At 44.8% G+C, this 13,708-nt stretch overlaps 1 protein-coding gene across 11 annotated transcripts in view; it reads right to left on the reverse strand.

Moving 5' to 3' along the window:
- Positions 1-13,708, reverse strand: part of RBFOX2 (RNA binding fox-1 homolog 2) — a 173,346-nt gene that overhangs the window by 133,433 nt on the left and 26,205 nt on the right. For all 11 annotated transcript variants that reach the window (XR_003990376.1, XM_030478014.1, XM_030478019.1 and 8 more), the window contains exon 2: positions 2,456-2,506. Coding sequence is in view for 10 of the 11 variants with exons in the window: in XM_030478014.1 (XP_030333874.1) it covers positions 2,456-2,506 (51 nt within the window). In the remaining variant the exon portion in view is untranslated. The remainder of the gene's footprint in view (positions 1-2,455; positions 2,507-13,708) is intronic.

Raw genomic sequence — 13,708 nt, forward strand, 5'->3', positions numbered from 1 at the left:
GCCCATGTGTGATGATGACAGAATGCTTAAATATTTGGGAAAGGATACAAAATAAACTTCATACTGTAGACCCAAGCATTCCCAAATGGCCAAAGTGAGGACTGAAACCAATCACAATCACGTATTTTCACTAGCTGGAAGAAAAAAAACCTACGATAATCTGGAACATCTGGGCATGATTTAACCACTAGAGGGTGTAAAAACAGCATAGTGAAAGGTTGGCAGCCAGCAATTAACGGCATTTAGAGCTTGAAGGAGTGAATTAAAAGGATGTACAAAGAAGTGAAGGAGTAGGATGCTATGTAAGGTGAAAGAAAGGGCAAGTTATAGCCACAGAATTTCTAGCAGGACTACTGGGGCTACACAGCCCTAAAAATATAGCTCTGCTTTGCTATTTCTGCTAAGGAAAACATTGTGGTAAAAAGCCCAAGTATTTGCAATAAAGAGCTGCAATGGGAAAGAACAAGACACAGAGATTTACACTCACCAGATGAAATTCAGCTCCTAATCTGAGGAAATCTGACAGAATTGCTCCTACATGTCATAATTACTTTGTTATAAGCTCAAGATCATTACACATATTCCCACACCACTTCCTTCCTCCTTCCTCAGAGCAGAAAGGCAGGTGATGGATCAGCCATTGCTGTCTCTCCTGCACCAGCCCAAGCGTGTGGCAACAGACGACTTCTTTCCCTGCTGCTATCATGTTAGAGGCTCCCGATCAAATTAGCTAAAAGCCTTGAAACCTCATTAGTGAAAACCAGACCTGAATTTAAGCTGCTTCAAGGCCAAAAGCAAGACAGAAGGACAAACACCACAGATGAAGACATTAAGGAAACTGGGGGGGGGGGGGGGGGGGGGGGAGGAAGGGGAGGCCAAAAAAGATTTTTACAAGTATTTGCTAAAATGAAAACACCTAAATTAAATGGAAATCTCCCTAAAGCTACCTGCCATTTGAAATTCATACGCACACTTGCTAATATACATTGCTCCTGTGCTCACCCATACAGAGCCCTCCAAGGCTGCCCAGGCTGTAATTCTCATTTCACACTCTGGCTGTTGTACAGCTTCTCATGCCCATCTCCGCTGATCTGGTGACCTGCCAGCAACAGCAGTTCTGGGCTTTCAAATCAGAAGAGTTATTAAGGGAGGAGGAGGAGGAAACCTGTGAAGCAGGACATACTGGTAGTCACCAAAATGAAACACCTGAAAACACCCCTAAATAGGTAGGTACAGTGAAAGGCAAAAGCTGAAGGCAGATATGAACCGCTTTAACGATCTGGGACTGGCTCTGCCTCCCAGCCTAGCGTATCTTAGCCTGGATAGAGTAGAAACACAACTCTCACAGCATCCCAGTGTGTAATATTTATTCGTGCTAGTTAACAGTTTAATATATCCCAGCAGACATTCTGAATAATTTCCTCCTATGTGGAAACTCATAGACACATTACGAGCACCAAAGATTTGAGCTCTTCGATTGCTGAGGCTGCACTTCGCTGCACTTCCTTCATAAAAACATCTCCTATTAAGTTGTTTCTACATATACCCAGGCCTCATCAAGATATGATGAAAATCACTTTCTTTATATAGCAGTACCTGAGAGTATTGAAGAATTTGATTCTGGTTTTATCTGCTCATTACTGAAATGTGCTGCATTATTGATTTTCCGTGCATATTAATTTCCTGTTACACTGGTTCATACTCTGCTTTGCATTAGCACTGCAGAACACTAAAAAAACCCCTTCATTCTAAGAAGGGAATTTTAATGTGTGGCAGTTGTATCTTACAAGCCATTAAATTTCATTTGTTCCAAAGCATCTCCTCCTTCCGACACACAAATTCATCAACTGGGATTTCTTCTCTAGGAGGCAAGAGAATGCTTACAGATGCAACAAATGAACAGTGTGATTTTTACTGCTGTAGGAGAACATCCTGAATAAGAGCAAGGGGCAGGGGCCCTGCAGGACTTGAAAGGAAGGCAAGACAAATTCACAGATACTAGAAACAACCCAACGGGACGTGTCACTCCCTAACTCCACCAGCAAAGCAGACTCTCAAAAAAACTCAGTGTTGTTTTGCTCCCCAGATGCTGGAAATACAGCAGTAAGTATAAAACAGGGCCAAGCATGCACTGGCACTGAACAGCTACATTCACTAACACTGGGGAGATACAGCGGGAGCTTAGGACAGTGATTTTAAGTTATGACATTTTTAAGAATAAAGAATTTCCTGAGCTGTTGGTAATGTGGATCATGTTTAACCCCTTACCAGGCACATTGCCACATACTGCTGGAGGCCATAAAAAAGATTCAGCTTACCACATATATCTCTGCAAGCATTCCACAATAGAACAAAACAATTTCCACTCCATAACAAGACAGCCAGGAAGCTGTCGGACAAAACACCCATAAATGCACAGAGACGCACACAACATTTACTGCAATCAGACTCTTACTTGATTGTCTCTTGCTGGGTATCCATGATAACCTGAAGTCAGAGGCTCGTTCTGCAAGACAAGAAAACACAGAGTGAATGTAGGGGTTACAAGGAAGAGAAATCAAGGAATTATATGTCTGTCTTAACTCAGCCAAAAACAAGAACCTGCATGAAATGGGGGAAGGATGAGCTAAGATTAAAGCATTCTGCTAACTTCCTATTTCCCATGTAAGCCAATACACCTAAAATTAATTTTCAACTGCATGTGCCAAACTGTGCAGAAGAAAAAGAATAACAGAAAAAAGCCATAAAATAAGCATAAACTAATCCTACCTTACCCTCTGTAATTTCACTTGTGTATAATATTTGTAATTTTCCAAAGAATTCTTATATGCAAACTTCATTTATCATCATGAACATTGAACAAAACAGAACATAAAATTACAGAAACTACCGCCCACCTTGCCCAATCTTGAAGAAACGTTTCCCTAAACACTAGCCATAAAGTGTAATTTTCTCCTTTTCAAAACTATACTAATAGCTTAACATGAACTTAAAAAGCAGTCAGTAAGCCCAAGCAATACGTCGCACGCTCCCAGCAGGAGATCAATCCTCTAGACTTGCTTGTTTCACCTCAGAAGGGTCTCTGAGCCAACACATTTTGTGTTATTGGCAGCCCCATCACACTGTTCTGTGGGGATGTATGAACCTCCAACACTTCTGGAATCTCTCCATGAAATTCCCAGACTTGTCTCTATTTTAGCCGTGCAGTGGGGATTAAGATAACATACTTCACGATACTTCCCAAATGTTTATTTCTGTCTCTTAATTTATTTTCTGTTACTCTCCCTCCAACACTTCCCACTTGAAACAGGGAGAGGGCACTCACACGTGCCCCATGTGTGCATCTGTCTCTCTGGGTGGAGGATAAACTAAACTAGACCAAGGCTGTATCAATTTCACCCTGGTACCCATGCATTCATAAGCAACTCCTGGCAGAATGCTAGGAGGAGGAAAGGCAATAGCTACCCTCCACAATCAGTTAAGTCTGTCCCTATCTGTTGTTATGACTTGTGAGGAGGAACTCCGAAGCCAGCCCTTGCACTTTCTCCAGCAACTCTTGGGGAAGCGGGAGGAGAGAGGCAGGCCAAAGGGGAAGACCCTAACAAAACACAGCAAAACAATTCCGAATTGTCAAAATCAAAGATATTCGAGGCACGAAGCTTACAGAGATGTGTGATCGCTGTCAGCAAGAGTTTCTGTTGAGGTATTTTGGGTTTTGAGCTGGAATATTTGGGTTAAACAGACCAGCTCCTACCAGAGAGGAGTCTTCTGCGCTATACAGGGCCTGTGGTTGCTGGCACAACTTCACAGTTTACACAAGAACACTTCAAATACAACTTCTGCTAAAAAGTAAGGTGCTAATGTTCCAACACAGGCACTAGCAATGCTATTTTAAATTTGCATTCATCCTCCCTCTCTTCCTCTTTACCTCAAACCTGCCCAGGGGATTCTCCATGGAAACTTGCCAGGAAACATCCAGCCTCTCTGGCTCTCACACTAAAGCTGCGGTAGCGTGCACAGTATGAGAGCTTCAAGGACAACAAAACTTCTGGCAGCCAATTTTGGGGGATTAATGGTCATTAATTAGGTTGACCACCCTGTGAGTACATTCTTCCCAAACACTAATAGCCAGCAAGCAGGTAAAGCAGAAAAAATACAGAAAGAGAAGGAAAGACACAGAAGTTGGGAGAAGCAAGTGGAGACTGACAGCTACAGCACCATCCAAAGCTTTGGGGTTTTAACTATGAAATTAAGCACTAAGCAACATCATGATGAAAAGGCAGGCTAGCACTTTTCTCCCCCAATGTAAGTACACATTACAAGTACTGTGATTGTTTCTTCCACACGCTACAGTCTACCAACTTATATCTAAGTGCCATAAATGTTCACCTGGTATCAGGAGATAGTCTTCTTCTGAAAGACCATTCCAGGTACTCTTTTAACAGTACTTGTACATGGCACTTGCAAGGTCAGTAGCTCAGACATGCTCATGTGGCAGTCCGTCTCAACACCTTGGAAAACAAAGATGTCCACACAGAAAATAAGGAATAAATGGAGAAGTTGCCACTACAGAAAACAAGCTGGAACTTATCACGAAGAAAGGAAAAGAAATCGTTATTTTGAGGATGATGTTCTCTGCATCAGGGGCTGTTACCACAGGGCTGTGGCAGAAAAGAGACAAAACAGAACTTTATGGGATTTCCTAAAGTCAAAGAACCTAGATGCCCAAAAACCATGTCTAGAAACAGAATGGTTTCACTGTAGAAGCAAATTGCAAGAGTGAGAAAAGGAAGAGAAAGACAGTTATAGGTATCTGAGAGCAGACCGCTGTATGTGAGAGAAAGAAACAAGAAAGATGTGGAGGAAAAAAACCAAAAACACAAAACCCACAGCTAGCAATTTCCACTTTGTTTTTGGAAGACAAATCCCACAAATCACAGACTAAAAATGTTTGAGGGGTATGGTTGCATCAGAAGGCAAAAGAGGAGGTGAAAGAAGGATAGATGAGGAAAGCTAGAGTTTGGAGAAAGCAGAGGTTAGAAAGAGGGTAGCAGCTGGAGCATTAAGGTCACAAAAAGGCCAAAGATATCTCTGCCTTTCATACAGCAATGCCACCACCAAGTACTGAACTCTTTACAAAATCCCCGCTGTGCGTATCATTGCTCTAATTGAACTTAACTCTCCAAGAGAAGGCAGGAAGCGCCTAGGGAAACCGTCTCTCGCCAATAATCTCCAGTGCTGCCAATTTTACAGGTCACTAATGGTGAATCCAGGGCCTGCTGCATGATTATTCCATACAGAGTTTGCTTTTGTTGAAAACTAAACAGAGCAAGAAGTAAAAGCCTAAAACTCCTGCAACTGGAACAGGACAGTCCAGCAACGTCCAGAGAGAAAACCCCTGTTAGTCAGTGGGTGATCTAAGGCAGCAGAGGCTGGGGATAACAACTCAATCTCCTCCTCTACCTGCACACACACAAAACTAATCTTACAAAATGCAATGAAAAGAGAGAGAGGGTATGTTTGACACAAATACCCTGCCCACAAACATGGAGCGCCCCTGCCCTCAGGCAGCGGCCTGGTGGGAGAGGGAATCCCCAGATAACTCCATCTCTCTTGCAACTCCCTCCTGACAATTACATTTCTCTTTCAATACCAACATGTAACCAGACATTGGTAAAGAAATTGAGTTAGTCAGTGCTAGCCTGCAAAATCAAATCAAACTGACACTGGGATGTTTCATGACTTTGTTTACCACGGAAAGGCATTTCTCAGGTACTTGCAATTTGCTTTAGAGTGGGGAGAAAAAAACCCCTAGAAGCTAATACAGTACATCAGCTTTCTGCAACACATATTGTGATTTTATTCAAACCATACTGATGATCTCACACATGGGCTTCCACACCTCCATAGGATTTGTGAGCATTGTGGTTGCACCCCGGCAACAGTCTCTGTGCCAGCCAACTGGTTTTAACAGGACGAAAGTCACAACTCAGCCAAATCCATGAAGCCTATAACCCCCTCTCTTTCCTTCAAATTTTCCCCCTTTGATTTCCCAGCCTTGCTAACACAAGTTCTTTTTCATTGACATTTGCAATAGTAACGTTTGACACAACTGCAAGCCACGGGTACAAGGTAAACACAGTACAGGCATTTGCAGATGACTGAAGAGGAACAGAGATGCCCCTGCGCTAGCACAGCCAGGCTTTGGGGGTCATTGGGGTTTTTGACACCTCTCAACTTGATAAATTTTAAAAGTTGCTGAATTAGATGCATCTGGAAAACATGAGGAACTGTCAATAAACCAGCACACCACTAAGAAGTGATCAGTTCTGCGGGTGCTATTAACTTATGAAAGGCCACAGAGGACTGGAGTAGAGTCAGTCCTCTGTAGGAAATGTCACAGCTGTAACATAATGGAAGGTCTGAAAGTCCTTCTTAAAAGCAAATTTTGGCTTAAAGAGGCAGTCATTTTCCTTGACCTAACTTGACCCCAGAACAAATTAATTTTACATCACAGACTCGCCACTTTGCCAGACACAACAATTAGAGACGCCTGATTAGCAATTGTTTCTTGACAGCCAAACTAAAGCCCGGAGATTAAAACTCTGCTGGTAGGAACTGTTAGCTTAGTGAGTGCATCCATATTTCCCCAGCCAGAGAATTAATTCCTGCTGCATCCAAGCTTCAACTTTAAGTGTCAAGTCCTTTCAGTTGCAAAGATAACCTCAGAAACATGACCAAGCAATCTCTTTCCTGGATCTGCAGCATTCCCGCTTTCCAGACAATGCTAGAAAAGTGGGAGTGAAGTTAATGCAATTCTTTTGAGTTTCACAACTGCCTCCTAGGTTCTGAGCAACAGCAGCAAAACCGACACAGGAACAGCTCATCTGCCTCTGCTCTGACTGCCCCCAAGAGTTCCTGGCAGCACAGCAGCCCAGTGGCTTGGACAGAAGTGGCGAGGGAGACCCGCAGCTTCGGAAAGCCGGAAACCCCCACACTACACATAGCAGCGACATAAAGGCAACAAGAAATCACTTGTTCCTCCCGAAAGCAAAATGGGATTTTGAAGTGGTGAGATAGCACAAGCTACACATTTACGAGAGACTTGTGCTACACAAAGAGAAGCCACTTTTCCAGAACACAGAGAATAAGATGTTAAAAAACAAAACAACCAACAACGACAAAAAAAGCAAGCTGAACACTGGCAACTAAACTATTAATCTGAAAGTGACAGTCGCGAAAAAGCAAAGCTTGTGAGCCAGACAGAAATCCCAGCACTGTTCGCCACAGCCCAGCCATTTCACCATCTCTTCTGCTTTACTTCTTGCACAGGAGGAAAGGCAGAAAGCCTGTGCTGGCCGAGGGGGGGCTTGAAAAAGGCTTTTCAGTATTTTAACTGTGGCAGAGCACAAATAAAACTGCAAATGCCTTGACCTAACTATTAGTTAGAAAATTGGCAATTCTTCATTAGACCCTTACTTGCACAAATTATTGCATATAAGCAAAAAGGAAGTATCTGTTTCTTTGTCTAAGCGTAGCTGATGCATTCAGTCTGGATTCTCAATTGTGTGTGCCATCTCCCTACTCCAGATTGTCTGTGGATAAAATTAATGGGAAAAGCAGCATGTAAGGGTGAATTACCGATTATTAATGAAAAACTGAACTAAAGTAGTTTTTAAATGGATCTTAATGTCACCCTTCTCCCTCGATAGTTACCCTAATTTGATATATAGCTCTTGCTAATCACTCTGCAGTTCCAATAACTGCATCTATAGCGTGGGACAAATCCCTTCAGCTGTCTTTACTTTCAATTAAACTTGCTTCTCAGCTTTGGCCAGTTTCCAGACACGCAGACGTCATCTAGCAAAGGACTTCCATTTATTTGCTTCCTTGTCAGTGTCCTGAAATCAACAACCTGCACAGTTTTCTGGATGCGAGTAAAAGGAATTACATCTTACTTCTTACCCATCCTTTCATTTTTATTTAAGTTGTGTTTGGGGACTAAAGGCCTGAAATTTTGATAAAAGGCGCCACACCAAGTACGCTGCATGCCACTGCCCTTGATGGCTGGGAAGACTCATGCTGGCCAGCACTGCCCTGGCTTCCCACACCCGCCCAAATCACTAAGGACACTTCCTGAGGGAGGGAAAACCAGAGTTGCTGCTGCCAGCACAGTGCTCCAACCGCATGGGGCATGATGCCGGCAGCTTTCCCCAGGAGAGCAGAAGAGCACCCATGGGCTCCATGCTTCAGGGTGCCTGAAGCCTCCCTGGTGGAGGCTGGGATGCAGGCCCCTCGGGCCCCTCTTCCTTCCTGGAATTCTGGCCCAGTTGCTACAGTGACGGCAGTCTCTGGCCTGCCCTCCCCTCCCCGGGTTTCCCTTTCTCCTAAAAATACCATGTTTTCAGCAGGACCCAGGACAATGCTGGACACATGGGAGACGAGAGCTCCTGGCCAGGACCCCACTGCCTTGCAGGGCTCCCCTGATGGGGTTCCCCGCCTCCAGCCTCACAGCACAAAGGGGTCCCCGCACCAGCCTCAAGGCTTTGCAAGCCCACAGCTCTCCTGAGCTCCACCTCTGTAGCACCCTGCAGCCCCAGGCTGCCCATCACCTGCCTCTGGGCCTGCAGGCCCTTCTCTCCACCATCATTTAAGGGCAGGGACCCGGCCAAGAGGGAGGCCAGGCCTGCCAGAGGCTCCCCGGGCAGGAAGCCCAGTGACACAGTAAAGACAAGAAAGGAAGGTGATGTCAGATTAATAAAAATAGCCTTCTACCCTGACCACAGTTTGAATAGTTTGGGAGCAATTAGCTAGGCAAGCCCATGAGGTGGCCAGCAAGAGAGAACAGGACAACTCAGCGGGAGGCTGCATCCCTGTCGGATAGGGAGCACCCTGGTGAAGCTGTCCAAACGTGTCTGTGCAGTTTTCTGTATTTGAAATACATCTTAACTCTAACCTCCTGGCAACTTCTGTTCTGCAAAACCCTGCATATATTACAGGAATAATAACTGGTTGGTATAGCAGAAGCTGCAGAACAGAATACACACAAATATACATCTGATCAAACCACACAAAGATTTAAACTTTCAAGTCTGTTGTTTACAAATGCACACTCAGGGTTTAAGCTGACAACGTCCATATGAAGTTACAATATGGATGCCTGATTTTGCAGAAAGGGGGAGGACTTTCATACACAGAAATCACTTCCACGGCCAAAACAGAAGAGCTAAAATTGAACTATTTTACAGAGATTTGTTATAAGAAGTAGTAATGGAAGTAGCTTTCTGGAGGTCAGAAGCAGCTTTCCAACCAACAGGGTTTTTCATTTTCCAGACCAGCTAAGGGGTATTTTCAGCTTCTCAAAGACATAAGATTTCACTAATTTAGTGTAATTTAAATGTACAAAACAAAACCATACAGTTTTATTTTGGACTACATATGGCAGCATCCTCATACTGCTCTGGGCATAAAGGAAATACAGCCTGCTTTTGCTGGTCCATGACCTAGGTTGGCAATAATAGACCCAGTGTGAGTTAAAGCCCCTGGGAATACTGTGCGCAGTGTGACATCTATGATCGAGCAAATGCAAGGACACTCTGCATGCACAGAAGTCAACAGCACAGAATATCGATTTCCCTCCTCTTTTACTAGGCAGAAGCATTTTAAAATGGCAGCTCATCTTCACTTCCACTCTTACTCACCAGGACAGGGTTCATAACAAGGCTTTAAAATCCAGCACTGGGGGCATCTTTGGATGCCATAATTGTTATATGGGGCTGAGGAAGCATTTCACATGTTATTTATGCTAAGCCACTCATTACAGGGCAAAATGCTCATGGCGTGAAAAGCCGGCTTGCTCAAACATGACGACTACAAGCTTTCTCAAAGTGAACAGGACTACAGAGTTCTGCCTTAGCAGACGGCTTCATTGCTCCTTCCTTCTCAAAAAACCAGGATGGAGAACATGGAAGAGAACAAGGTGAGGGAGATGACAGACCACAGATCCAGAAGTGAAGTCGGTTTATCACAAGCTTCTTGGCTGATTTTACAGATATTCAGAGGCTGTTGCTCTAAGGCAAAAAAGCAAAGAAGAGTACCCCTAATTTTGAGAAGAAAATTATAGTTGTTATATTACCTGCAGAAGAAAAGGCTGAAACCAATTTGTTAGTTGGGTGTGAAGAGGCTGTGATATAAAATTAAACCTGCCTTGCTTTTAGGGAAATTGGCACACAAAAAAAAAAAGAAAAAAAAAAAAAAAAAAAAGAGATAAAGGCACAACAGCACACAATTCAGACAAAAATCTTCCTGTATACCAAGTGCTGCAGGCAAATAGGTGCGAGAGAAATCTTCTGTGCCCTGGACACGCTGGCCTGATTGCATAAGCTGCCCTAGATAGTCACAGAAATTATTTTCCCAGGTTCGCATTACAAACCAGCTTTCCTTTCCCCAGAGGCATAATTTCTTCAAGCAGTCTAGCCAAATGCAGTTCCGTCTCCAGGGCACTCTAAGTGCCCAAAGCCAGCCTGAGAAAGGATTGAAGCGAGGCGGGCAGCCTGATGGGACAGAGCTGTAATGGCAAGGGGTTAAAAAGCCCGGAGGAGGGAGAGATCACAGGGCTTGGGGCACAGGGTGAAGAAAAGGCAGGCTTCAGGAGTGCCTCGGCAGCCAGGGCTGTTTCCGATTAAGCCTGCAGGATTGTGGAGCTGCACAGGAAGTGCCGGGGGGGCTGGGGGTCTCGCTGCCGCCATCCCAAACACACTAGAAATCTTTGTGTTCCAGCAGCACCATCTGGAAACAGTTAGAGAGAAACAACTCCCAGGCCTTCCCTCCCAAAATAATGAAAAAAGAATAAATCCACTCCTAAGACCACTAAGCCTGGCCTCTTCGTCCCCCTCCTGGAAAGCTCCTCTCCCTGCAAGAGAGGGGAACAAAAGGGTATCTATAAAAGGGAATGAACCCCCCTTGAGCGCTGTGAGGGCGACCTGAACAGCGTGGCAGCTCCCTCTGCTCATGAGGGGCATCCCAAAGTGGCATCATGAGGGACAAAGAAAGACTGAACCCTCTGTCTCTTGGGCAGCACACAGCTTCAGAAGCAGCCCTCATGAAAGAGCACCCAGCGCACTAACTGCACACAGTAAGAACAAGGGGAAAACATGGACGGCCAGTCATTCTGAAGTCAGAATATCCCCAAACGAGAGCTGCACATGTTGAGGGCTCACCCTGAATTTTGGCCCCTTGAAAGCTCTCATTTCTGTGCCATATATCAACATGCGGATGCAAGAGAATCCTCTCCAGCAGAGACGAATATTCTAGACACAGGCAAGAAACTTAATTCCATTCTTAAGAGGACAGAAAGACCATGATACGAAACACATCTTAACGGTGATGCTGCCCTGCTGCCTCAAAGGTATCAAGAGTCAGAAGGGCAACAGAGTCCGATCCAGCCGTTTCCAGCCATCGAAGGGCTCCTTTCAGTAAGGCCTGGGACAGCCCGTTAGTCCCTCAGCGCATGTTCTGGAGACAAAGAGGGTGTCTGTTTCCAAAATGTCATTCACTAGTATTTTAAAAGGGAAAAGGAAAGGTCATGACTGTTGAATTCTACCAGAATAAATCCCTGTGTAACAGTTTATAAGAGAGGTACCCCCCTTGCAAGGGTTGTTATCTCCACAAGGAAGTAAAGCCTGCAGGGTTTTTACCCTTCCCCCCTTGTCTTTACCTTTATTCACCTCTCCCACACACATCAGTATTTTTCAGGGGTTTTCTTCTAATTAGACATCCAAGTGCCACACACTTGCCTACAAAAATGTAGAAACATATCAAAACAAAATCAAAGCTAACCTTTCAACATCCCAATTAAGCAATTACACATGGAAAATAACATGAGTGATTCCTGCTATAAGACAATGCCATTCCACTACAGAACACACACCTTTGCTCTTCTTCTTACACCCAGTCTGTAACTGAGTGCCATCTCTTTATGGGCCACAGACAGTCTGGATGGGCTGTGACCACGTGTTAAGGCAATTCATAAAAATAAGTCTTAAAATAACAGGCTTTCTCAGCCATTAACCAAGGACTCCTTGGAATCTACTTCTGTTACACAAACCTCCTCACTGCTCCTGCAAAGCTAACTATTGCTAAACATTACTGTCCCGAGATGCCAGCATGGTAGCTGTGGTCACACTTCTCTACTGAGTATATGAAAAGAGAGAACTCCTACCTAAGCTACCAGAAACACTCACCCTACACAAGCTGCCAGGTATGGCAGGCTATAGCTATGTCCCAACTAGCCAAATAATTTATGCTGGAGGAATGAAGAATCCCAGTGCAGGCAATGGTCACAGCTAGAAAGGGGTTAAAACAGGGAGGAAAGGAGCACTAATCAAAGAATCTCCTTCCCTCCCAATGCAGGAACATCTCTGTGGAATAGTTTTGAGAGGAGTTTCGGTATGTGCTTTGTTTTGAAATTTTAAGAGAAAGGAAGAAAGACCTGCCCTTCATTTGGAAGGCTGCATCCAAAAACTCAGGAGAGAGATAGGAAGATTCAAAACAAGCCACCACCCAACCCAGCTATGGGATCAAAAGCAGGCATTTACAGTAAGTTACTGTTTCCATTTCGTTGCACACAGAAGCGAGGCAAGCCACTCCAAAGGCACTTCCAAGAAAAACCATGTTACTGTGGAGAGCAAAATTACCCAGCTAAAGAGATATCTCTAAGTGGTCTGAACTCTTCAGTTTGGCCCAGATGTGAGTGCTAGCCCTGCTTTTAAGGGAAAAGTGGTTGCTGCTGCCTGTGTTCTACTCTTGAGGGCCAAGAACCTTATGTATTAATGGAAAAATCACGTGAGAGACTGCCAGCAGTCTCGGACATTGGATATTCTTACACTACTGTACATCCCATGTTTAAATATGGCCATTAACCACAAAAATAAGATTGCAATTAAACAGCAAGAAGTCATAAGAACAGATCATGCCTGTGAAAGGTCAAGACACGTGCCAGGGATCTTTGTGGTGCCTGCAGCATTAAAGCACCAGGCTGCTGCACACCAGGCACTTAGGAGGCTGTGAGACATGGGTATGTCAAACAGGCAGGAGACACAGTTCTCGCCTGCAGCATCCCACAAGCCTGCAATACATTTCTCTCTTTTTACCATTTCTCTCTTTTTACTCTTTTAGGTTTAGTTATAACCCAGAAGTCCTCAAAAAACGCAGACAAGCTCCTGACAGAGCCTCAGTTCCACCCTATTGTCTTTAGGGATAGTCTGAAGCCTCTGGAAAAAAGGACACACACATGATTTCCCCCCCAGGATATCTCCAAACCCCCGGATTGCACATTCCTGACAGCACCACACAAAAGCAAAGCCCCCTCCTTTCCCTGCCTGCAAGACAATGCAATAAACAAGCCACAATACCAGCGGTGGAACTGACCAAAACTAGTTCCTTGCAGATTTGTGCCCTCTGCCCCGCAGCTGCTTCCCGCCCCAGCCTCCCGCAGCTATAACCACAGCCCCCCTCACCATGTCCCCTGCCGTGGTCCCACAGGGCAGAAGGGAGCACACACCCCAGCACAGCCAGACAGTCCATCCGCCTGCCCCATATGGAGTGTGTAATCCACACGCTCTGACTGCCCTGCCCTCTGTGGGCACTTGTCTGCATCTCTTGCCCATCACCACCCCATCACCATTTTCCACAAAGCTTTTCAGAAGGC

This window comes from Strigops habroptila, chromosome 3 (genome assembly GCF_004027225.2).
Source record: "Strigops habroptila isolate Jane chromosome 3, bStrHab1.2.pri, whole genome shotgun sequence".
Classification (NCBI taxonomy): domain Eukaryota; kingdom Metazoa; phylum Chordata; class Aves; order Psittaciformes; family Psittacidae; genus Strigops; species Strigops habroptila.